The sequence below is a fragment of the Psammomys obesus genome, unplaced genomic scaffold (genome assembly GCF_907164565.1).
Source record: "Psammomys obesus unplaced genomic scaffold, mPsaObe1.curated_primary_1811, whole genome shotgun sequence".
Taxonomy (NCBI): domain Eukaryota; kingdom Metazoa; phylum Chordata; class Mammalia; order Rodentia; family Muridae; genus Psammomys; species Psammomys obesus.
Genome location: NW_026596064.1, coordinates 12,947,833 through 12,973,295, shown reverse-complemented (window position 1 = coordinate 12,973,295; position 25,463 = coordinate 12,947,833). Strand labels below are relative to the sequence as shown.

Here is a 25,463-nt window from a genome sequence, read left to right as displayed (position 1 = left end):
CTATAAAAGACTCCAAAAATCAGACACGGAAGGTGGAGAACAGCAGCTCTCAACCTGTGGATGTAGACTTTTTTGGGAGTGTCACACCTAAGACTATCGGAAAACACAGATATTTACATTACGATTCATAACGGTGGCAAAATTTCAGTTATGAAGTAGCAACAAACCAATGTTATGGTTGGGGGTCAACATGAGGAACTGTACTGAAGGGTCGCAGCCTCAGGAGGGTTGGGGACCACCGCACCAGGGCAAGTACTCAAAGAATGAGGGTCAGAGGCAGGCATGGTGGCTCACGTCTTTAATCCCAGAACTTGGGAGGCAGAGAGAGGCAGGTTTCTGTGAGTTCTAGGTCAGCCTGGTCTACAAATCGAGTCCAAGACAGCCAAGGACACATAGAGAAACCCTGTCTTGAAAAAAACAAAAAAACAAAAAAAGGAAAAAAAAGAACATGAAAGTCTGCTGCCTTTTAACATGAAGTATACCAGTGATGAGAGAGTCGGGTCCAGTAAAGTAAGAAATGTGGATTCATTTCAAATACACCATAGTACTAGGTTTAATGCGTATTATTAACATTGAATGACTCTGACCAGAGTCACATTCCTTGGATATTCCTTGGAAATTCGTCTTTTCCTTTTAGCAAAGCAAAAAGGTTGTAAATCACCAAGCCACAGGATCATAGCTTTTGTCTACCTAACACATATGAATAACCTTAAAAAAAAGATTGATTGATTGATTGACTGTGCAGATGGCGTGTTTGTGTGAATGTCTAGAAGAAGACACCTGAGCCTCTGGACCTGGACTTACAGACAGTTGTAATTTCAATGTCACCTAACGTGGGTACTGGGAACCAAACTCATGTCCTCTGGAAGAGCAGGAAGGACTCCTAACCACTGAGCATCTCTCCAGGCCACTTAGGAATCATCTTAAAAAGCAATCTCCTACAAAGATGAACTGTGAATTCTGTCCACACCCGATCAGCAGGAAACTGCACAACAAGCCTGTGTAAGAAGTGTCCTCAAAAGGATTGCGGTCTCCGGGCAGGCAGTCATCGGCTGGGCTGGAATGGCAGGTGTGTGGCATGGTGGCCCAGAAGACTGAAGAAATGCTAGTGGAATAGAATAGCTTAGCTGATACACAGGACAAGCCACGGCAGAATGGGACAGGGCAGTTCTCCACAGCCCCAGGGCCTAACGAAAGCCACGTGAACACCTGGACTGGGTGGGCTATTTCTTTTGAAACAAAGCCAGGAAAAATCACGCACCTATCTTCTCAAAGAAACTGCTTTTTCGAAAATGAACAGACAAAGCTCGAACTGTTCATCAAATGGTGTGACGGTGGCCCACTCACATTTCGTCCAAGCACCCTGGCACGTGGCCTCTCCCCTAAGCACACATCCCAATCACACTTTTTCTTTGCTGCATGTGTGTACAGAGAAGGGGAAGAAAAGAAAAAGGGAAGACAGGAGGTGGGGAACACAGCAGCCACCACCGGCCGGCTGATATTTTCCTCCATAAACAGCTAAAATGTATTCTGAGCACAAACCTCAACATTGGGATAAACTTCCACCCAAAGTCCTCGGCATGGAAGAAATGGCTTTCAAATCTCCCTTTGCTTATTGTCCCCCCTCTCAGCCTGACACAATGCTTAGCCAGCTGGTTACACACATCAATTTGGGGTTATTTTGAGATGGGAGGAGTGAACTGGGGACAGAAGTACTCACAGGCGGGATGGTCTGAGGAAGGAGGGCCACTCTGGGTCCAGGAGAATGGCAGCCCGGAGTGCTCCTGGCCTGATGAGGTTCTCTTTCGGGAGAACACAGTCGGCTCCCTAGGTTCCAGAGCGTGAAGGGAGGCTTGGCTGGAAAGCCAGGTGCCAGCCATTTGTGTGTGCACAGTGCCTTCTTCCGGGGCTCCCCTCCCCCTCTCCAGGAAGCCTGGGGATGTCCCAGGCTCTGTTTGAGAAGAGGTGATTCTTCCTTCTGACCTAAGACTGCTGGGTGACTGCGGAAAGCTCTCCAAGGCTGAAAGCAAAGACAACAACAGTTGAAGTCCCACCAGCGGATCCAAAGTTCTTCTTTGGGCTCAACAGTGGCGTCTACCAAACACACAGATATGAGGGAGGAGACTGGGAGAAATACTCATTTTAGGGAGAAGGAAATGCCAGAGGGACCACCAACCAGAGACGGTCTTTTGACCTCACATAATGGCCTGCCCTGCAAGGAGAAATTATCCGTAATGGAGCTGACTGCTGCTAAGCCTCAAAGGTCAGTGTTGGACCATGAGGACTCGGCCCTCACCTCCACAAAGGGCTCCTGAAATCAACATAGTACAAGTCCCCACACTGGCCAAATCAGAGAATAGCCATCCTGTGCAGGGCTTCTGAGCTCCGCAGCCTCCGTCCATAGACGGAACACAACATACCTTCAGATATTTTGCTTATGGATCTGAGAGGCCCTAGCCAGACCTGTAACAAGGATATGAAACCAGGAGGTCACCTCTGTGGCTTTAGCCTCTACTTTGAGATCCTTACCAACCATCAACCTTTCTTCTTCTTCTTATATGAATCTTTTTATATGAATCTTTTGATGTTGTTGCTGTTTTTGGACACTGGCTATCCTGGAACTCACTATGTAGACCAAGCTGGCGTCAAACTTAAGAGAGCTGTGCCTGCCTTTGCCTCCCAAGGGCTGGAAATAAAGGTATGTGCCATTATGCCTGTCTCAAGAACATTTTTTTTTTTAATTTTAATTTTTGACGTGGGGGGGGGAGTCTCATGAAGCATTGGCTGGCCTCAAACTCAAGGATGATTTTTAAGAACTTTTTAAGAAAGATTTTTATTTTTGGGGGTGCGTGTGTATTTGCATGTGTGTGTGTGAACATATGTGTGTGTGCCCGCACACGTGCCTACGGAAGCCAGAAGAGGCATTAAATCCCCTGCAGCTAGAGTTGCTGGTGGTTGAGAGCTGTCCAAGGCAGGTGTTGTGAATTCAAGCTGGGGCTTCTGAAAAAGTGACTTTTAGCTGCTGCGCCATCTCTCTAGCCCAACCTTGAACTCCTGATCCCCCTGCCTCCACCTTCTGAATGCTGGGCTTACACAGGTGGTGTGTATGGTGCTGGGGACCGAATCCATCCTTGTTAAGACTTTGCTGAGCAATTCTTTAACACCTAGTCACCTGCTAGATCCTAGATGGTCTAGCTCACTTCAGGTCCCCTTTACTCCCCTACGAGACACCTGATAGGCTGACAGCCTGATGGCTCCTCCCTCAATCCGTTAACACTCTAACTCCACGGTGCAAAGCACCTGCGGTGAATCTCCCCAACCACCCCGAGTAGAAACTGGCCGGCTTGCAAAGTATGACATCACTGTCCCTACCCTCCGCAGCGCCGTCCTTGCCCATTGCTCTGTGCTCTCCCAGGGAGGGCACTGGCACTGATGCCCCACAGGAAGCCACAGGCGTTCTCGTGTCCCTTTTATGTTTGCTCGCCCGGGGCATGCCATTCCACAGCTGCAGTGCCCACTCACTCAACACCTAGGCTTAGGCCTTCCTCACTGGGAGACCGGCTGCCTGCTCTCTATGTAATGGCTTAATTAGCCTCTGAGCTTCAGTTCCCAAAACCCAAAAGCGAGAATGACCCGACCTCGTTGGGCTGCTGGAAGAAGGACTGAGAGAGCGGGCACGCTGCTCCGCAGGCGGAGGCCTAATTAGCCCTGCTTTCCTTTGTCTTCGCTCTTCGGTTGAGCTGTACTCAGAGAACTGCAGTCCTTGGCTGAAATACTAAGCTACCAACTGTGCAGACCGGAGCAGCAAGAACCACTCAAACTCCATCAACACAAACAAAGCCTAGCCATCTTTCCCAAACCCTGGGACATGCAACCGTGTGGCAGGATGCTGGGAGCATAGATACCTAAGGGCCAACCAGTCTGCTCATCAAATCTGCACCCTCCCCTGGTCTGACTTTGCCAGCATGGATCTGAGAAGGACTTGCCTGACCCACCTTAATACAGAACCCCTAAATGGACACAGCTGCTCTGGAGGTGGGGGTGGGGTGGGAACGGGGCGGAAAATTTGTTTTCTGGGGCTGGATATATATAAATGAGCATCTCGACACACACTCACACGAGGAGCTGCCCTGGGCGGTCAGGGCTGTGGTGATCTCAGGCGAGCGTCCAGTGTGCAGAACCGTGACGCCTGCACTTCTGGAAGACTTGTTCCTCCCCTCAGCACTTGTCTCCGGCAGGAGGGATGGGTTTCCTGGGGCTTCTGAAGAACCGTGGCTCATTCTGGCAGTCTGAGCTGTCACTCCCTGTCTGGAACCTGAGGCGTCCTCTTGACTCTGATAAAGGGGGGTATTTCCTAGGTGGGGTTCAGTGTTGGTACTTTCTGGCCAATGGTTCCTGGCAGTGGCTGAAATAAGAAGGAAATGCCATCAGTGAAAACTCAGTGGCTTTTGAAAAGTAAACCTGAAGACACCTTCGGCACCCCGAAATGACCCTTGGATGTTATTGTATGACTGCTTCAAAACTCAGTTTAGGGGGTTGGGGTGATGGCTCCGCAATAAGAGCACTTGTACCAGAGTCCAACCCAGCACCCACCCTGAGTGTCTCATAACGCCAGGGTCTCCAACCACAGGGACTCTGACGCCCTCTTCTGGCCTCTGAGGGCACCTGCACTCACATGCATTGCCCATGCTCACACCCAAATTGGAAACTTAAATCTTTATAACCCCACCATTTTTATTTCTCCGACTTGACAATATTTTTTCTCTGTGCTAAAAGGCTTGGAGGCTGTGGCACCATGGAAAATTCCCAGTGGGGAGCGAATGAAGTCACTTCTATCTTTATAAGCCAAGGCAAAAAAAAAAAAAAAAAAAAAAAAAAACACAAAAACGTCAAGCCATCTGATAAGCAGAGACTGTGGCCAGGCAGAACTATCACTCGCATCTAAATATAACAAACACAAAAAAGGAACAAATTATCTTTTAGATTAGTACTGCCCAGAAAATAAAGTGAGCAAATTATATATATATGTGTGTGTATATATACATAAAATTTTATTCTGCATATTCAAAATATTTCAACATAAACTTAATATGAGAAGTACCAAGACAGTCATTATATTTTTGTATTAAACCTTTAAGTCCAGTTAATATTCTACCGTTCCCCCCACCCCTTTTATGTGTGTAGGAGTCTTGCCTGCATGTACATCTGTGTCATTTTTATGTGTGGTACACTCGAAGACCAGAAGGCGGCACTGGTGGGTGCTGGATATCAAACCCAGGTCCTCTGGAAAAGTAGCCAGTGCTGTTAACCACTGAGCCATCCTCCCAGCCCCTTCCTGGTCATGTTTCAAGGGTTCGGTGCCCAGGGGTGTGGCTGCAGCTACTTGGATACACTGTAGGGGTGGTGACTTGGTTTTGTTTTTGGTTTTGGTGGGTTGGGTGATGATTACACAAATTGGCCCTAGGTGAGATTCGGGGAACTTCCTAAGGGAGCTATTTCCAATCCCGGTCCCTTGAGAATGACTGTTTCCTTGTCTTGATTCTCTTTCCTGGAGGTGATAATTAACAGGGGCTTCCTGGAGGGGAGCAAAATCACCAGGGCATCTGGGTTCCTCTGGGGGGATGATGTAGGAGGGTGCTGCCAGAGACAGTCACAAGTCTCTAAGGTTGTGAGTGGCAAGAGACACAGGGTATGCCTGCCCGATTCTTCTTGCTCTGCTGCAGAGATAGTTGGCTTCCCCAGAAAAGGCTGAAGAGGATGCTTTCTCTACTCTCTTGGTTAGTTGAACACAATAAGAAAATTTACTCCCGAAGGAAATCAGGGGGAAAAAAAAAAGTTGCAGAAAGGTGGAAGGTTGCCCTAAGGCTAGGAAGCCAGGAGCACAAGGAAGATAATAATAGACCTAGCTCCATCAGTCCCTTATAAAAAGGCAGAGGCCCAGTCACTGGGAAGTGTGGCTGGCCTTGGACAAGGCACCGATAGCCCTTTCTTCAGAGGGTAAGGGTAGAAGTCCCAGACCCCAGTCAGCTGAAGGAGTTCCACTGTAGGAAAACAGTGGCCACAGGCAGGCAGAGCGCTGCTTGCAGTGAACGGTGCTAACTCCCTCAGAGCAGACTTTAGATGTAAGAATGGAAAAATGCACACTATAAATAAAACTTCAAGGCTGACAATGGTCCCCTGCAGTGCCCTCAAAAATTCCGCCACCATCAACAGCTAAAAATGCCGAGGGAAAAAAAAAAATCCTAACTGCACTTCTGAGCTGGTGAATAAGGAAAGAATCCAACCCTTTGAGGCCAAACCCCCAACCAACGCTAGGAACAGAGAAAGGTGAGCAGAAACTGAGGCTGACGTCTGTTCAGCATCTATAGCTTTAACCTTCTGATGGCTGCAGAGACGCAGGAAGTAGACAGTGTAAACTCTCAAGGAGGCTAGTGGGAAACTTCCGTGCAACGTTGGAATCAGAAGGACTAGACCCTGGGCGGCAGACAAGCAGAAACTAACCCACAGAGGGACAGCAAGGAAACCTGGCCCCTCAATCTCGGTTTACGGAGGAAGCTAAAAGTAATCTCAGTATAAACTCTCTGACCACAAAGCCAGGCTTCTGCGGGTAGGCAGCACAGATTTACATTCCCTGTATGATCCCGGCCTCAAGTTGAGGGTGCACCTGAGAGGGGCATAAAGCCTTATGAATACAGTAAAAAAGACTGAATCTTTAAAAAGGTGATCTCAAGAGGTCTGCAACCCTCCTCCTCATCCAGTGAATAATGGGGAGCTAGGGGAGCTAGGGAGGGGCCCTGATAGTGCCTCGAGGAAGCTGGCAAAACCAGCAAACACTCTCTACAGGAGCAAACTTTCAGATCAGTTTCTGCCATGTACTGATTAAAAATAGAAACTCTGATAAGACACTGCAATAGAACAAAACAAAAAAAACCCCACAAATGTACCAGAAAATAAAACATTCACAAACAAAAGTTAGCAAATCAGATAAGCTTTCAAATACTAGAATCACTGAAGAAGATGCGTGTGTAAATGGACGCCAGGACTCGGGGGCACGCTCCCCTGCACAGACACACAGGCATATTGACTTCATTAAAAAAAGGGGGAGAGAATGCTAATAATCAGACAAAAAGACAGAAATTATAAACAAAAGTTTAGCAAATTAAAGAAGCCAATCCCTTATCTAACTGGAGTGTTTTTGAAACTATTTTTTTTTTATGTGGGGGTGGGCTGGTGTGTCCCCGGAGGCCACGAGAGTGCCTAGGATCCCCTAGAGCTGGAGCGACAGGCGGCTGTGAGCCACCTAGCATAGGTACTGAGAACCTAACTCAGGCCCACTGAAGGAGCAGCAATCTCTCTTAACTTACGAGCCAGTTAGAGAGTTCTGGAAGAGACGGCAAGGCCAAAGGTCAATATTCACAAAGATAATGGCCGAGAATTTTCCAGAACCAAAGAGAAGCATAAATCTTCAAGCTAAGGAATTCTAATAAAATCCTAGGGTGTGTGTGCTGATATCATTGTGAACCTGTGAAAACCCATAGAAATCTTAACTTAAAACTCAACCAGAATAAAACCAGCAAGTTCTCTGTAAGAAGAGGTAAACCAGCTATGAAGGAAACCAAACAGAATCAGTAGATCAACGTTTGCGATGTGCTAAGAGGGAACCACTGGAAACACATATGCAGCAAAACCATCTCTCAAAAGTATCCTGAGAGTATCAAGTAAAGTGATTTTCACTCACAGGTGAGTTAACTAACCTTCCCCCTGAATGAAAAAAAGAAATGAAAGGATACAAGTGCTTCTAAGGGGCTGAAGTTTTTTATGACAGACATAAAGAGAGCCCAGGCAGAGGCAGAGACATCTGGGAGAATCTAGAGTGAACATGGCCAGACTGAGCTTCAACCTGTGAGGACAGAGGGGGAGGAAGAGCAAGAGAGGAGGCCCTGACCAAGAGGGGTGGTCTGAGCTGACAGATTGGCCCAGAGGGAAAAGGGGCTGAAAGAACCAGGGAACCAAAATGGCTAGATTATACAGAGAAGAGCAGCTGGGGGAAGGGCAGCCCAGCCCCTGGGCTGGAGAGTTGCGGGGGGGGGGGGGGGGGGTTACGCCAGCTATACCATGGTAACATGTAGGACTGATTTCAAGCCAGAAACAATCCTAGAAAGCAGAAGCAAGGAGAGCTGATGTGCAAGACAAACAGGTGCGTACATCTAAAGAAACTGAATTCATTTTTAAAAATATCGCCAAGTGTGGTAGTGCACACCATTGATCCCAGTACTCTGGAGGCAGAGGCAGGCTCTGTGAGTTCAAGGTCAGTCTGGTCTACAGCATGAGTCCCGATCAGCCAGGGCTATGAAACCCTGTCTCAAAAAAACAAAACAAAACTTTTTTTTTTTTTTTTTAAACTAACAGATTATTAAAACAAAGTAGAACAAATCCTGGCCAAGAAGTGCATGCAGGACGTGCGTGATCAGAGTCATCAGTGCTGAAGGGTAACTCCACAGACAGTACCTCACGCTAACCCTTGAGGTTGCCTCAAGGTGACTGAGGGAAGCAGAATTGGAACGTGTCATGTCCACCCTGGCAGACCTTGGCAGGACATAAAATTTCTATAGTGAAAAAAATTAGTGGGCATCACTCAAAACCGAAATAAAAAAAAAAAAAAAGACACGGACAGAATTATAAATGGGATCAATTAAAAGGGTTGAAAGCGACCAGAAGTTTCACTATAGCTTTGTAAAACCCATCTAATCTTTAAATTGTATGTTGGCTTGTTAAAAACAGAAGCTAATGAGGGAGGATTAAGACACAGCACACTGGTGGCCTAGCCTGGTCTAGAACTCACCGTGTAGCCTCATAAGCTCTTCTGTTTTAATACTTGGTTCCCAGAGGGTGACACTGGGGAGGTATAGGAGGCACGGCCTTGCTGAAGGAAGTCCATCATTTCAGGTGGGCTTCCAAAGCTAAAATCTCGTTTGCTCTCTGCTTTGTGCAAAGGAAGTGAGTCCCTAGCTTCCTGTTTCTACTACCACGCCTGCTGCCGCACTGACCCCACCATTACCGACTCGAACCTTCTGGAGGGCAAGCCAAAATAAACTCTTCTCTCCGTTGTCTTAGTCACGGAGCTTTACCAGAGCAGCAGAGAAGCAACAGATACGTCTAGAATCTTATTATAAAGGCCCAAAGGCTGGAGATCTGGAGAAGTCATTTTTGTAATGACTTTCACTGACCTCCAAACTGCCCCCTCGGTCCGTGGTCTGTGGCCCTTAAATATGATACCCATAAGCAGTTCTGTAAGCTGGGAGCCCAGTGACATTTTTATTGAGCGTGGGCATGGGAGTGGCCTCCTCACATAACTTGAATTTGGGCTGCTCAGTCCCCAGATGCGCAGCCTCTGTCCGTGCCAGCTGTGGACAGAACTAGCGGCCCAGCCAAAGAGCACCCAGAGACAAGATACACCCTGGGTCAGGATGGCCGCCCCTGGCAACCTGAGACCTGTTGGCTGTGGTTGCTCTCCACCTCCTCAGGTACCAGCGCTGCCTAGATTGAAGAAGTCATTAAGTGTTGCTTCCTGCTCTAGGTTCTAGCTTTTTTTCTACTTTAGGATCAGAGGTAACCTCTGGAAAGCTCAGCCAAAATTAGCCCATCCACGTTGGCAGCCCAGCTTTCTCTGTGTGAGAAACCCACTCAAGCCCATGGCCATGAAGCCATACCAAACACCGGAACTGGTGTGTCTGGACTCAGCCACCTTTGAGTCAGGACACTGTCCCTCTGCACTCAGCCACTGTGTCAGGCCAGAACTTTCCCCCTGTGCTACGAGCGGAGATTACATTAACAAGAGAGTTACGCTACTTTGCTTGGATATTCTTCCCCCTCAAGTTGACAACTTCCACTTTATGTAGCATCTTAATGTTCTAAAACATCTGTTTGGGAACAGGCATTCAGGACGAAAGCTGGCACAGCCTGGAATCGGATTTCCTAATTAGCGACTGCTTCAGCAGCAAGCCCTCCAATCCACAGCCCCACCCCACCCCCACCGCCTTACCCCATCCCAGCGAACAGGCGTGCGTGTGTGTGTGTGTGTGTGTGTGTGTGTGTGTGTGTGTGTGTGTGTGTTCAGCTAGCCTTGTTCCTGAGCAGTGATGGGCCCCTGTCACCCTAACAAGCCATTTCCTCCTGGAGGTCTCACCCCTAACCTCACCATCCAGCCCTACAGAAGGCCAAATGTCAAGCACAGCCTGATACCAGCTTGTGTTTGGGGGCAGAGTTGAAGAATGAGCCCTTTATTTCCCCAGCTTATTCTGTGAGGCTTCAAGTCATTGGCTGATAGAGCTGAAGGGAAAAAAAAAAAACAATCCCACTGGCCCTTCAAACTTGAAGCTTTAATGCAATTTTGTCAACCTGTTTCTCCCTAAGAGGAGGGAAACGGTGCCTACTGCATGGGCTTTGAAGTCAGGCCTGGCATGGCAACGGCTGCACAAGAGGATGTCTAGATCAGCTGCCAGCAGAGAGGGGGTCTACGGATGCTGAAAGGGATGGCAAGGGAGAGAGTGGCGCGGGTACAGAGTGAATTTGTGGGAGAACAAGGAAAGTCTGCTCCCCAAGAAGCTGGGGTGAAGTTATGACTTCCAACCACAAACATCTGGTTAATGCTCAGGGCTGCTGGTGAGGAAGAAGGATGGCAGATGGAAGACAGGATGAAATTAAACGCAGGGCCTACAAAGAGAAAGGAGGTATAAGCGGAGGGGCCACAGGAGACCACTGGATCCTGCGGAAAGGCCACACAGCTGTCCCTTGGTGAAGGGTGAAGGTTAGGGTAGGGTTGGCTAGGGTTAAGGCCCCTAAGGGGAAGGTCTGCAGCAGTACCACCCTGATTCCCAGCCCTGGTACTCCCCATCCCCACCTCCCCTTGGAGCTTTATGAGATCCTGAACTTGAAAAGCCCCTTGCCAGCTGTGGGTTTGGCACCTTTCGAGCAACTGTTAGAGTCCAGCAATGTGGCTCTCATGCTTATGACTGAGTTTCTTTGTGACTCTAATATTAGTTTCCCTAAAATTCGATTGCTCACGTAGGGAGGAGAAAAAAGTCTTAAGGGGGAGGGAGGACATTTTTCCCTCCCCCTCCTTTGGTTCCTTTAGGGTGTGGATTGCCACAGACTGAAGTGAGGCAGAGCGCAGCTCACCTTCCTACAAGAATGAAAATATGCTTCTATCCTGAGAGAGCCAATTAAGGATCCCACGCAGTTCCCTGCCCGCAAAGCACTTATTAACGGGAGAATTTAAGGGGCCTAAATTACCCTTCTAGAGCCTTACTATCTGAGTAGGGCAAGCCTGAGGGTGATTCTTCCCTCTGAAAAGGAAGAGGAAACTGAGGCATAAGTACTGAGGTCACCAGGCAGGTTAGTCCAGAAAATGGTGGCAGAGCAGAGACTGAGGTCTAGCTCTGTATGCTCGGCGTCCTTCTCAGTTAATCACAGATGAAACCAGTGGGGTCCCAGAAGGGAAGTCCAGAAAGCTTCTTCCGAATTAATTCACAGTGTGTGGCCATGTCACTTGGTGCAGCACTGCTCTGTACCACTCATTCTGGCCAGCGCTGGCCAGGTTATCACTGGTGTCCCTCTTCCTTTCCAAAGGTGACCAGGTCCTTTTGGGACCATAATAACTCACTTAGTCTTAGCCTTGAATGTCAGGACGGAGGATCAAGAGGGAGGAATACAGTTCTAAATCTACTGTCTAGCCAGTGAGTGGCAGGTATGGATCCAAAACATCTTCTCTAACAACTATTAAAAAAGAAGAAGAAGACAGACAGACAAACAGACGGACAGCAGGGCTGGGAAGGATGTTGAGAGCCTGGAGTTTATCCTATGTGCTACCAACAGGAATGTAAACTGGCTCAGCCACCATGGAAAACAGTATGACAGTCCCCCCCAAAACTCAAACATAGAGTTAGCAGATGATCCAGCCATCTCACCTGTGGGTATCTAGCTCACAGAACTCAGAGTGGAGACTTGAACACACACTCGACACACTGTCACAGCAGCGGCATTCACAGCGGGCAAAAGGAACAGTCAGTGAATGACCCGGTTAACAAGGTGAGGTATGTAGGAGGCAAAACGCGCCAGTCACAGAAGGACAAATTCTGTATGATTCCACTCATGACAAATACTTGGAATGAAAACATCATCAAGATGGAAAAGTGAACCAGTGTTTACTCAGGGCTTGAGGTCAGGGGTTATTATTTAAGAGTTTCTATTTGGGAGGAAAAGTTTCTGGAAATGAATGTGATGGCTGCAATGACACTGTCATTGTTGACTGTCACTTAGGAATGGTTAAAGACGGCAACTTTTACCTTAGACATATTTAGTCGCATGGAAAACCAGAACGTGTATTTTTTCCTGAGCACCAGCCACAGGCTGCGAAAGTGACTCAGGTAGGAATGAGCTGTATAAATATACCAGTTGAGTCCCTCTGGGGTGTGAGAAGTGGCCCAGAGAAGCAGAGCTTGTGCCCTGGGAGTTTGTAAGGCACAAACTGGAGGTGGAAAGCCCTCTTTCCTTCCAGAGCTGCTGAGGCCTCACGGCCTTCCCCTTCCAGGAGCCCTTGAAATGAAGGGGATTTCAGACCGGATGGCCAGGGGTGGGATATTCTGGGGGCAGGCAGGAACCTGGGTGTGGTGGTGGTGGTGGGGGGGAGGTGGTTGTAATCTCCCCAGAAAGGTGGCTGGCTACCCTGCTTGGCCACTCCAGGCTCTGTTTTGAACTGCTGCTGCGGATGTAATGATTTTGGGTGGAGGACGTTTGCGAGCCAAATGAGTTTTTGTGAACAAAAGACTCAGCCGTCAATGTGGACAGTCCAGGGCTCTCAGGGACTTTTGCTTCCTTCCTTGTTCTTATCCTAAAGAAGTTGCCCTAAGGAAAACCACACACATTGCAAAGCCTTTGGATGTGAGGTCTGAGGATGACATATTTTAAAAACATCCCCTGGGACAGGCTCTAATGACGAAAAGCGTCAAGCTGACAAGGCACACCCCGCCCTCTGCCCAGCCTCTGTCAGCTGCTCTCTATAGCATCCTTTCCTCTCAGGAAGAGACAGATCTGCAGATCTGAGCTCAGCCAGCTAGGACAGCGGCTACCTTGGAGCCCTAAGTCTGGGGTCAGCCTCCCTGAAACAGACCTGGCCAGGATGGGGGCCTTGAGGATCACTATGCAGCAGGAGGAAAGGCTAAAAGACCTCAATGCAACCTCAGCCTCTTTGCTTTAAAAGTAACTCATGGTTTGTTTTTGTTTTTGTTTTGTCTTCAAGATAAAGTCTCAGGGTCAGAATATTCCCATTCAGTTAAATGAGAATACACAAAATAGCTTTCTGCAATGGGCAGTCTATCTTGTGTTATTGTTTTTGTTTTTTTGGGGGGTCACCTAACCTTGCAGCCTGCATTTCCTTTGCCCCTCTTATCCTGTGAAAAACAAATAAAAAGTCTGCTGAGGAGGTTTCTCAGCCAAGGGGGACCTCTGGAAGGGAGCCGACGCTGGCAGCCTGTGCCATGCCTGGCCAAGAGCTGAGAAAGGTGCACGGCGAGAACAGGCCTCTGGCTCCTGTGTGCTCACACCCAGAGCGGAAGCTGTGGCAGAGCTCCACCAAAGGAGACCTGCCAGGTTAGTGAAACAATAAAGAGGCAAGGAAAAACATCCTGGTTCCGAGGAGGAAGAGGGGGAGAGGAGGGCCAAGAAGGGGCAGGAAGACACTGCCTGGGCCTGCAGGCGTGAGCTGGACCTGGGCCCTGGGCTTCCACCATTTACACAGGCCTGTGAGTGACTTTTATAAGCTCTGCAGCTAATTTATTCCTAGACCTCTGTGAAGTGGCCCTGGCCTCCAGGGCATCATAGAAATAGAGTTTGTTTATGCCTGCTGAAAAATGGATGGAGCAGACTCTGGTGGGCACAGGGCTCAGGCAGAAGTGGGAGAGAAGGGTCACTGACTCTCCCTAGGTGGGTAGGTGGGTGGGTTGCCTGCTTAGGCATGAGTGAAACCAGTTAAAGACAACAAAAAAAAAAACTTGCTAAGAATCAATTTATTATTATTATTGACACAGGATTTCTCTGTGTTAGTCCTGGCTGTCCTGGGATTTGCTCTGTGAACCAGGCTGGCCTCGAACTCAGAGAGATCCTCCTGCTTTACCTGCCAGGTGCTGGGACTATTGGCATACGCCACCGCCCACGGCTTCCTAAGAAGTTTCTTTAAAAGCTGTTCACTCCCTTCAAATAGAACCAACAGGCTTCTCCCCAGGTGGCTCCAAGGGTAGCTCACTGAGGACATAAGGACCTGACAGGTCATACAGCACAAAGGAGGGTGCTACCTCCTGCTGCCCTATGCAGCCCACAGCGGAGGAGCCATGTTCTGCTGGGACTTGGGTGGAAGAGAGGCTGCCAGCAAGGAGGGAGGAAGTGGTGGTGGTAAGAGCAGGTTAGAGAGGTCGGGAGCAGAAGTGATGACGTGGTCCAATGTGGCAGGGATGCCATCTTGCATCTGTAAATGCTACCAGTGGGCTTAAACACAGGACCCCCTGGCAGCAAACTGAGAGGAGCTTCTGAGAGGAGCAAAGTTCCTGCAGGAAGCATCTGCTCAGAGAAGGCAGGCAAAGCCACGCTGGTTTCTCGGCCACACCTCTGTCCTAGAGGACGGTAGACCTGCCTGCCCTGTCCTCTTCCCTTCCCTCCCGCCTTCTAGCAAAACCCGGCTGTCTCTCAGAACCAGTTCAGAAACTAACCACCTCTCCGTGCCCCTGGGCCCTTCAGGAGACAACACCACCTGTGCCCAGAAATAAAAGTTCTCCCTCAGGACTCCATGTTTGCTCTGTGAGACAATGTTCACCTCCTTGAACACATTCTTACTATCTGACGGCATTCAAGAGGCTGTGGCTCACAAGGCCAGGGGAGCTGTGAAGGGCATCGTATCTCTTGGAGGGAGAGAGCAGGGAGGACTGATCACAAGAACCAGACACAGGTGAGAGGGCAGAGGCAGAGGCTTGGAAAAGGCCATGCACGTTGCCTGCGAATGCCATCCTCTTCTCTTCTTCCTCTCCAGCTGTGTTCCCATCCTTCCACGTCAACCTTCATGAAGCCCCGCCTGGTGTCTAACAGCCTGGCGTCCAGCATTCGCAACAAACACAGCATGTACATGTTTCCAAAGCACGTGCATGTGGCTTTTTTCTTCTCCAAGCTTACAATCATGAAATCAACAGGGCTGGTCATGGGATCCCCATTTTACAGAGGTGGAGGAGAAGTCCAGAGGAAATGACCCGCCCATGGTCTTTCGTTCATGGTACTAAGACTAAAATCACTCACTGCGTTTACGGATGTCTTCACGGTCAGAATTGTTAAGAAGCAGGAGAGAGATGAATGGCCCCGTTTTTAACAGAACCCTGAGAAACTGTGAGCCCCCTGCCACACAGCTAGAGGTAGGGGTGCTAAGACAAAAGACCTCTGACTGCATCAGAGCTCCCCAGCCATGGCTGGTGTCTCTCTACCAGCAGCCACAGAAAACAGCACTCTATGACCACAAGGCAAGCCTCTACTATAAATAATTCCTAACAAGCCATAAACCTCACCTTTGAAAAGCCCCTTCAAGGAAGTCTCATCGCCATAACACTTAACTCCGGCGGTGCTGTTCTCGCCCAAGCCATTTTCCAAAGTCTGATAATACGTGCTCAGACCCACCCAGACATACACCTATCTAAAAATAAAACACATCTTTTTTTTTTTTCCTTAAAGGACCCCCAGAGGTTCCGACCCGAGGAGAACGCTCATGTGAGGAGCTGCTGACCTGCTCCTCGGAGGTTTATTATCTTGCAGTCACACCTTGCATCACTGTTATCACCCCATCCCAAGCGCCTCCTATGGGCTCATCTAGTCTCAGAAGGTCACAGGCAAGGGCGGCCGCACGGAGCTTTTCTCGCTCTAGATCTGGCTCTTTTCACTGTCTTAGGCTAAGGATGAAGAGCTCTAGGGATGAGATGAACAAGGATGGCAGGGCTCCGGAGTGGAGGAAGGCTGGGTAGCAGGGGTCTTTAGAATTCGGACTTGAGCCTCTTGCTTTTAGAACTGGCACGCTGCCTGGCAGGACACCCGGAAGACAAGTGTGTGAGTGGCGGGGTGTTAGCAACACGGGTGTCCGTGCTGGGTGTATATTTATCCACCCGACACAAACCTAGACATGTTTGGAAAGGGAACTTTCAAAAGAACTGACTCCATCAGCCTGGAGAAGTCTGTGGGGGCATTTTCTTGATTGCCGTTTGGGGTGCCCAGCTTACCTGCGGGCAGTGACGCTCATAAGGAGGTATTTCTGGGTTATGTAAGAAAGCAGGCTGAGCAAGCCCAGAAAAGCAAACCAGCAAGCAGCGCCCCTCCATAGCCTCTGTTTCAGTTCCTGCTCCCAGTTCCCTCAGTGATAGACCATGAGCTCTAAGATGAAATAGACTCCTTCCTCCCCGAATTTGGTTTTGACCCAAAACAGCAGAAACCAAATCAAGACAGTGCCGAATGCAAACAGGCCCAGGTTTCAGCAGTAGAAGCATTTGGTAGTATTTACAGGATAGTGCTGTTCTTGCTGGGCCCAGGGCTGGGGGCTTTTCAGGGTAGATGGAACCTCTGGAAAATGCTCTTTAGTAGCCCACTTAACAGATGAGAAAACAATGGCACCAAGGGGCTGAAACCTACAAAATCCCACAGCTGCAAGGGGCAGTGACAGGGTCTGAACCCCAGCTGGGGTCTATGCCAGTAAAGGCAGCAGGGCTCTAGCCACCGCCCCCCCCCCCCCCGAAGTCTTACCCAGTATCAACAGCAAAAGTCACAGTGGCCCCAGAGGCTCTAAAAATGAAACCCATTCCCCAAATTTAGTCTATCCCATCCTAACTTCCAGGGTGAAAAAACAGCGGCTTTCAATGCTGCTTAAAGGTGACAATGTTCAAGGGTGACCCCTCCAGGTGACAGCCTAGCACACTCTCTTGTGTGCTTTCCAGCCCATCCTGGAACCTGGATGCTTCCAAGGATGGAAGCAGGATGCTCTGGAGAGCCCGAGTCTCTACCCATCTTCCTCCTTGGCCTTTACCTCCCAACTTTACCAGAAACATTGAGGAGAGACATGTCAGCTCACCAAAGCCAATTCTTCACCTCCTGCTGTCCAGCACCCTCTTCATGCAAAGGGGGGGATTTCTGAGCAAGACCACAGCCTCTCTCACAAACCTGACTCTTAACCCCAACAGCCCTGGGAGGGAGAAAGAGAGGGTTTTGCCCCACCTACCATGCTATCTCACCTGTATATTTTCCCCAAAAACTCCACACAAAAGAACAGGTAACACATTGCTACGAAGTTCAAGTAGAAAGAATGTGCCTGGTTTTGGCAGGCTCTATAGACTTAAGAGACCGTCTTTCAGCCACCTAAGGGATCTGGTAGCCATAGCCCTGCAACATGTGGTACAGTCCCTCTAGGGCACTCAGAAGGGAACGTGGCCTTCTTCCAGTTTTCCTGGCTCTTCAGGATCCAGTCCCCACAGCCAACCTGCCTTCCTTCCAGTCCTGAGGCAGGTGAGCCTGGTCCTGCCTTAGGGAATTTGTGATGGGAGATAGAGGCAGGGGTCACCTTGTGTCAAGCCTCCAAGACACACACACACACACACACACACACACACACACACACACACATACACACACACACAGACTTATGGCAGTGCTCATCTGTGATCCCAATGCTTGGGAGTCTAAGACGCAGGATCCCAAGTTCGAAGCCAGGCTGGGCTACAGAGTGGAGCCCTGCCTCGAAAACAATGAAGCAAAAGAAAGCACTGTCTGCCGTGGGAAGCAAGCCAGATCAGAGCCAGGGCCTACAAAGGAGGCAGTGTCCCCCTACAGAACTATGAGCGGTTTTAAGGTAAGAATCGGGTGACCTGAATCACACCTTAAGAAGATCACCGTGGCTTTCGAGGGCATCCATTAGTGGGAAAGAATGGATGAGGTGAACAGAAAAGAGCAAGGGAGACACAGAGGGCAGACTCCTGGTGCATTCTGGAAGCAGAAGCAACCTGAATGATTCCTCCCCAAGGACATGTGGAAGGCAAAGAAATGAGACAAGTGGACACTGACGGCCACGCTTCCGGGTTAAGCAGGCTGCTGCTGTCTGTTACTGAGGTGGGAAGAAGTGGGAAGGCATGGCAGTTTGGAGGGGAGAGTCAAGGAACGCTGGATCTCTGATTTCCTTTCGCTGCTTCACGGACCCCCTCTTGCCACCAGGATGCCATCCTCGCTCACTATTGCGCACACAGGCTTGACTCTGCACTCTGCCCAGTCCCCACTGAACAGCTCAAACCAAACGGAGCAGCAGTTTCCTCAGAGTCATCTGTTGAGGCCAGTCTCGCTGCTGCTCCCATTAACCTGGACCCAGCAGGGGGGAAGGACACACGCTAGCTTACTCTCACAAGGAGACCGACAGCTACCAGGTTTCATGGCTAAACTGGCTACTGCGTTCAAATGTTCCTCCAACCACAGCCAGCTTCCGAAAAGCCAGTCTCCCGCCGTGCCTCCTCGCCCTAGCCGGCGCCTAGGCCACTGCCTCTTCCTCTTGTCCAGACTGGATGCTCTCCACCCAGGCAGAGCCAGTTTCCTCTTCCCATGTGGCTTCAACAACTGCCCCTCCAGGCTGAACCTGACCTGGCTTCTCTCTAGGTCAGGCAAGTACTATCAAAGGACTGCAGAATTCTTCCGCTGGAACCTGCTAGGGGCCTTTACAAAGAAAAGCAGCAGCCGGAGCTTAACAAGAAGGCAATGCTACTCCTCTCCCGGCCCCACCCACAGCATCTCCTTGGCTCACTGCCTCAGGCCCTCCTGCAGTCTCCTAAAAGGCCTTGCTTTGTCTCTCTCACCCTCCAACTCCCACAGCCCCCAACCCAGCCTGTGCCCCGTTTTTTAGCTTTTTCCTCCAAACTCACGGATGTAATATGCTTGTTAGCCTTCCACAAGTCCACGAGACCTTGTGGGCGGATGTGAGGGAGACCTGCCAGGGGTTCATCCACAAGGCCCCTGCACCAGGCACAAATACGCATGGATACACAAAAGGCACTGCTGTCACCTCTAAGACCATAAGGATGGGGGAGGGGATTCCAAGATCCTCCGTAATGGGCCCTAGTCCCCTTTCCAGGCTGTGTTAAATGACCAACTATTCTCAGTCTCAATTCATGCCCCCAAGTCTCCTCTGGCCTTGGCTCTTGATTACCTCTATGCAGAAATAAAAGTCTAGAGCTAATACGGAACCAGCTTAGACAGCTATCAACAAATAAACAGCTAAAGCACGTGCGCTGTGTATCTACAATTCAGGTTTATTCAGCTACAAAGAATGAAACAATGCCAGAGAAATGCACGGAACTGGAGATCATATAGAGCGAAGTAAGGCAGACTCAGAAAGACAAAGATAAGTACTGTGTATTTTCTCTTACATGTGTATGTATCTATGTACATGTGTGTACACACACACACAGACACACACACACACACAGACACGGTGGGGAGGCATGAAAATAGATGGGAGGACGAGCCGAGGGTAGAAAGGGGACCAGTGGGACACGAGCAATGCGTAACATACATGTATGAAAATGTCACAGTGAAACCCAACATTTTGTACAACAACTAAAACTGAACCCAAAATATATACACAAAAGGGAAAAAAAAAGTCATGAGCTTTTCAACACGTGAGGTTCCAGTGATTGCCAAAGCCTCTGCACACCTAGCCACATCCCAGTGAACCCTCCGAAGCTAAGTCTACGCCCTGCTTCCTCATGAGGTCTCCCTGGCCCTCCGGCCCTCTGCAGCCTCCATTTCTCACCACAGCCTGTTCTACCCGAATCATTTCTTTGGTCGGACCTTTCTTGGGTTATGAACCATTGCTACCTTGTCGCTCCACGTTTCACATCTTTAACGGTTGGGCTCCAGCAAGATAATTCCTGGCGGTGGGGGGGGGGGGGGGGGGGTGCACTGTAAATGTGCCTAAAGCCTCCGTGTCACCTGCCACAGCTCTCCACACACAGCAAGGCGTCAGTACATGGTTTTTTGAGGTATAAACCAACCGAATAAGACGTGGGTTGCTTGCTCTTGCCTTTTCACAAGATTAGGAACCATGATTAGAAGAGCTGGTGATCAAAATCCTGACAATAGGTAGAGGAGAGATTTAAACAAAAAAAATTTTTGTTGTTGTTTTTGTTTTTCAAGATAAGGTCTTTCTGTGTAGCCTTGGCTCTCCTGGACTCACTTTGTAGACCAGGCTAGCTTTGAACTCACAGAGATCCAACTGCCTCTTCCTCCCTGAGTGCTGGAAGTGGCACCTGGCCAAAAAAATTTATTTTGTTGTTTTGTGTGTGTGTGTGTGTGTGTGTGTGTGCGTGTTCGTGGTGTGTGCATGTGTGCGGGTGTGTGTGTGTTGCACATGAATATGGGTGGTGACTGTTGAGGCCGCAAGCATTAGATCCTGTGTTGCTGAAGTTACAGGTGGTTATGCACTGCCCAGTGAGGTTCTGGGAACTGAACTCAGGTCTTCTGAAAGAGTAGTACACACTTCGAGCCACTGATCCATATCCCCAGCCCTAAGAGGGTAGATTTTAAGATTATTTTTAGGATCGGGGAGACACCTGTCATACTCTTACAAAAGCACGAGAGAAAAGACCGGACAGGAATCTCTTTGTTTATGTCTACGGGGAAACGAAAAGTGGGTGGCCAGAGAAAGAACAGATATTAAAATGAAAGTGATCTGACAACTTCTGAATGCTTTCCCACTTAAGAGAACAGGTACTGATAGCAAGTGACAAATGCCACACAACATTCATCACTGTCCCATGTTCCCAGCCAAGAGCCCACAGACAGCCAACACGTCATTTCAGTTTGGTTGATAGTGAATTAGGCTACTCCAGGCATCTGTAACCTGGCACACACACATATATGTCATACATCACAATAACAATATAAAATACCATTATATACATGTATATACTTAAAGCCTTTCAGAGACAACCCCCCCCCCCCCACAAATAATCTTAAAAGCTGCCCTCTTGGGGCTGAAGAACAGATAGCACAGGGGTTCAGAGTATACAATGGTCTTTCAGGTTCTGTTCCCAGAGCCCATACTGGGCAGCCCACAACCACCTGTGATTCCAGATCCAGAGGATCTGATGCCCCCTGGCCTCCACAGGCACCTGCACTCACATTCTCTCTCTCTCTCTCTCACACACACACACACACACACACACACACACTTTTAAATAGTAAAAACAAATAATTTAAAAATTAGTTTTGAAAAAAAAAATCTCTGTCAGCATCTTGATTGCCATCTCGTTCTAATCATGACCCCCAACCTCACGAAACAGCAGGAGAAAGAATAGTGAGCCGGAGCGAGCCCCAAAGAACTATAACAAGGTTGTCGCACCCCACAGATGAGAAACAGAGACCTCGTAACACGGTGAGATGGGCTAATGAATTTGGCTGACACCGCCTGAAATCCAGCCTCCTTCCTTTCCCAGTGACCCAACCTTGCTAGGCTTCATTTCCCACACAGGGAGAATAAAGGGGAAAACAAAACCCCTTGCAGGACCGGAAAGTGAAAATGGGTTAAGAAGCATAAATGCACCGACCACACGTAGGTGCTCAAAGTCCTAGGAGGGATCACAGTCTCCTTCCTGTCGCCTCCACAGGAGTCTTCAAAGGAAGGTACTGACTACAGCTCAAGCACCCTGCTCACAGAGAAGATGCCTGGGTGGGGGTAAGACGCTGAAGAGATGGCAAGTAGCTAAGGACACAGTAACTGCCATCTGCTGCCTCCTACTTCCCGACTCTGAGTAAGAGCACTCAGACAGCTGGCCAGCGCCAATGGGAAACAGAGAGAGATCACCGAGAGGCCAGAGGCCCCTGCCCTTGCTCTCGAGTCTAGGAGACAGTAATTGACCAGCTGGCATGGGCACAGTGAAGTCTCCCCTTGTCCACACAAGTCAGCTGGCAAGCGGAAAACACCAGCTCAGCATCTGCACGCACCAGGAAAGAGGCAAGGTTAAAAGGATGTGGCTTCTCAACATCCCCCAAACACCACGTCCCTATCTCTGCTTGTGGCAACCTCTGTCAAAAAGCAGGCTTCTGGATGCTTAGAGCCTCCTCTCAGCTGGTAGGGTCACGTGCCTGGGGGAAAGCCACTCTCCCCTCCCTGAGAGGGCTGACTCCTTCCCCAGCCAGCCTTTAGAGCACCTTGCAACGGGCCTGGGGCAGCCAAGCTACACCACAGCAAAGTTGGGCCACAAAGAGCAATTTAGGAACAGCCAATTAACAGCTCAAGAAGGGGCTGGGCTCAGAGCTCCCTTCCTTCAGGGAACCACGTTTTTCTAAGGTTTTTATTCCCTGGACTGTCTGTCTGCCTAACTTCTCAGCATCATTTCCTCTTTGGGTGAGAAAGTTCTTGCTTTCTGTGCAGATCCTCATCATTGGTCCCGCCCCCTTCCCACCTCCCTGCCCCTTCCACCATTCACAGATCTGACAATGAAAGCATGGTCTGTGGACTGAAAAGTTAAACCTTAGTACTCAGCTCAGGGCTGTGGCTCGAGGACCCTAGGCCAGCAGACAGAGAGAGGAAATCTCTAGGCCCCAGCCTCTTTTCGCTGATGGCTGAAGCAACAAACACAGCGGAACAGGGTGACAGGTGGGCCACAAAAGCAAAACAATGGCTATACAAACAGGGGCTGCTCTCCTTGAGGACAGTCTGACGTAGGCAAACAGTCCACAAATGGAATGCAAACACAGCCACCCAGCAGTGAAAACCTTGAACTCTGTGGGAAGAGAAGGGCTAGAATGGCCCTCTGGGGAAGCATTAAAAAAAAACAAACAAAAAAAAACCCAAACAAACAAACAAACAAACAAAACAACAACAACAAAAAAAAAACCTCTAGTCCCTGCTACTCATGGGGTAGAGGAGATATCTAGAAGCCCAGACCATGATGGCCAGGCATGGGCCACCAGCACCCCCACAAAAAGCAGCTCAGGGCAGGTTCCCCAACTAAATTAAGGGCATTCTTTTTACAACTCAAGACTCATTACCAGCTGGAACACCCACCTCCCTAAACACAAAAATATGGACTCAGAGCACAGGTGACCATCTGTCCCGGTGCCAGGGTGGCTGGAAGTCTGCAAAGGACAACAGGATTTCTGCAGACGTGAAGCTTAATCGTCTTACCAAGCGGCGTGTGACGGCCAATCAAAGTGGGCCAGGAGAATCTTAAGAGGTTTTTATGAAACGCTGGCTCCCTTAAGTCATTAATTGCTGTTGTGCTGTGTTTGTTGGTTGTGTTTCCTTTTCCTCCTAAGTGACACCGCTGGAGGCATTCACGGAAACCAAAGAGAGGCGATGCGTGCATCTTCAGCCACACCAGTAGCTTGGAGCAGCTTTCAGCACGTCATAGATGTCACCTCGTCTAATCCTACCTTTCAGACATCCCTGTCCTGGACTGGGCCTCAGGGCAACAGAAGGGCATGTGCTGTGAGGACAACGATCTGCACACACCAGGAGATCAGGAGACCTCCTCAAGAGAAAGTTTACATTAGTCTACTTCCTCCCTATCCCGAAATCCCTATCCTGCTCACCCCAAAACGAACGAAACAGAGAAGGCTCCAGGGCCAAGACGATGGCCATGACGAAAGCAGGGCTCACTTAAGGCCCCAATTCTTACCTTATTCCTCCCTAACTCAGTTAAGACATAGTCCCTTTGCTACAGTTGCCTCCATGTGAGCTGGGGAGTCTGAAGAGTCCTATGCCAGCCTCAAGCTGGATCTCATGGGTTAGCATCCTTCCCTCACAAGATGGAGCCCTCAGGCTGAGCATGAGCCGGTGACACCTGCCTTGGGCTCGTGGGTGGCCCTCCAAGTTATCAGTTCCTTACATACCGGTGTGGCCAGAACATTCCGCAAAATGCCCTACAGAATCCCCCAGTCACTTCTGTTCAGTAAGAATGTCTGCAAACGTCTTCTAGGTCCTTAGTTCTTTTCTCTGGAACCCCATAAACAAGGTTAAGAAAGTTAAGCACGCGTCTGTAAGGACCTCCAGAGCGGTTTTCCTCTCCCTCTGCGCAAGGGTCCTCAGTTTCCCTGCCGTGGGCCAGTGACTCAGAAGTTCACAAGGTCAAGGCAGTCTTTGAAGGTGAGAGTACTGATGAACTTGCACTTGGGGGTTTTACCAGGGTGGAAAAAGGTTTCTTACTCAATTCTAGGAAATACCTCTATGTTCTGCGGATGAGCAACCTGGAAGAAAGTTTGTGAAACACGCAAGCTGGACAAGAGCGGTGAGGACTTCACAAAAGCTTGCCAGTCCCGGCAGTGTGACAACAGAGCCCAGCGTGTGCCCTGTACCTCTCACAGGAAGACAGAAGGTTAACATCAGCTAGGGTGTGCACAGCATTTTCTAGTATTTTTACTTTCATTTTGTCACATCATTAGGAAGCCAGGAGGAACAGGGCCCTTCCATTTCACAGATGGGGAAACTGAGATCCAAAGACAAGAACTAAGGGCAAGGTCATATTACGTTAGAATCCCACCCAGGCCGTGGCATTTTCTTCCACCAGAAAAAAAAGGAACCAGAAACAAAGGCGGCAGAGATAGGAGCTGGGTTCCCATTCTGTGACCAGGACAGGCAGTGCCTGCCGAGCAGGGGGCTGGGGAGCAAAGGGCTCCAGGACAGTGCAGAATCAGCGAGTGTCTTGAAGGGGTTCAACCTTGCAGCCCCCCCACCCCACCCCGAGCACCCCTGCTCTTAAAGCTGTCTAAGGTAGCTCGTTTTGTTTTAGAGTGCACCCTTTGTCCTTGACGACATCCCAAGTGCTATAAGGAGCCTTTCAAACTCCTAAATCCGTTATTTACTTAGACTGGAAAGTCAAGCTCTGGACCCAGGACGACCCGTTCTCCAGTCGGTCGGGATGGATGGTGGGGGGGAGCCGAAACTGAGGGACAGCAGCCAGAAGTTACCACCCCACGAGGAAGGAGAGGTGCTCTGAGGGTCTTTTTTTTTTTTTTTTTTTTTGCAAAGGGAAGAAGGGTGTGGGCTACCCCATGAGAGAGTTTTCTTCCAAAGCTTGGGGCTGGAACCCACGGGTACACTTTATATTCCCAGTGGCTAGGGACAGCGTCTTCCCCTCCGGGGCCACCCTCAGGGTTCCACCCGCGGGGTGGGGCAGCCCTGGGGACGCCCACGCCCCCTGCCCCAAGCTGGAGGCTCTCACTCACCGGCGCCTCGGGGGACCCGGCCGGAACGTCCGGACCGCCGTGTGGCCAAGCCCGGCCCGGGGGCCGCGTGTCCGGGGCCGGGCGACGGAGGCGGCCCCGCGGCCGGGAGGAGCGCGCGGTGGGCCCGGGAGGGGAGGGGGCCCCGCGTCCCGGGGGCGGCGGGCGGCGGCAGCAGCAGCAGCAGC

The 25,463-nt window shown here is 49.8% G+C and overlaps 1 protein-coding gene across 1 annotated transcript in view; it reads right to left on the bottom strand.

Annotated features, from left to right (window-relative positions):
• The window catches only part of Heg1 (heart development protein with EGF like domains 1), a 79,812-nt gene that overhangs the window by 53,770 nt on the left and 579 nt on the right, over window positions 1–25,463 (bottom strand). The window contains exons 2-4 of the mRNA XM_055625229.1: window positions 25,279–25,462; window positions 4,118–4,405; window positions 1,721–2,020 (exon numbers count right to left, since the gene is read on the bottom strand). Of these exons, the coding sequence (XP_055481204.1) occupies window positions 1,721–2,020; window positions 4,118–4,405; window positions 25,279–25,462 (772 nt within the window). The remainder of the gene's footprint in view (window positions 1–1,720; window positions 2,021–4,117; window positions 4,406–25,278; window position 25,463) is intronic.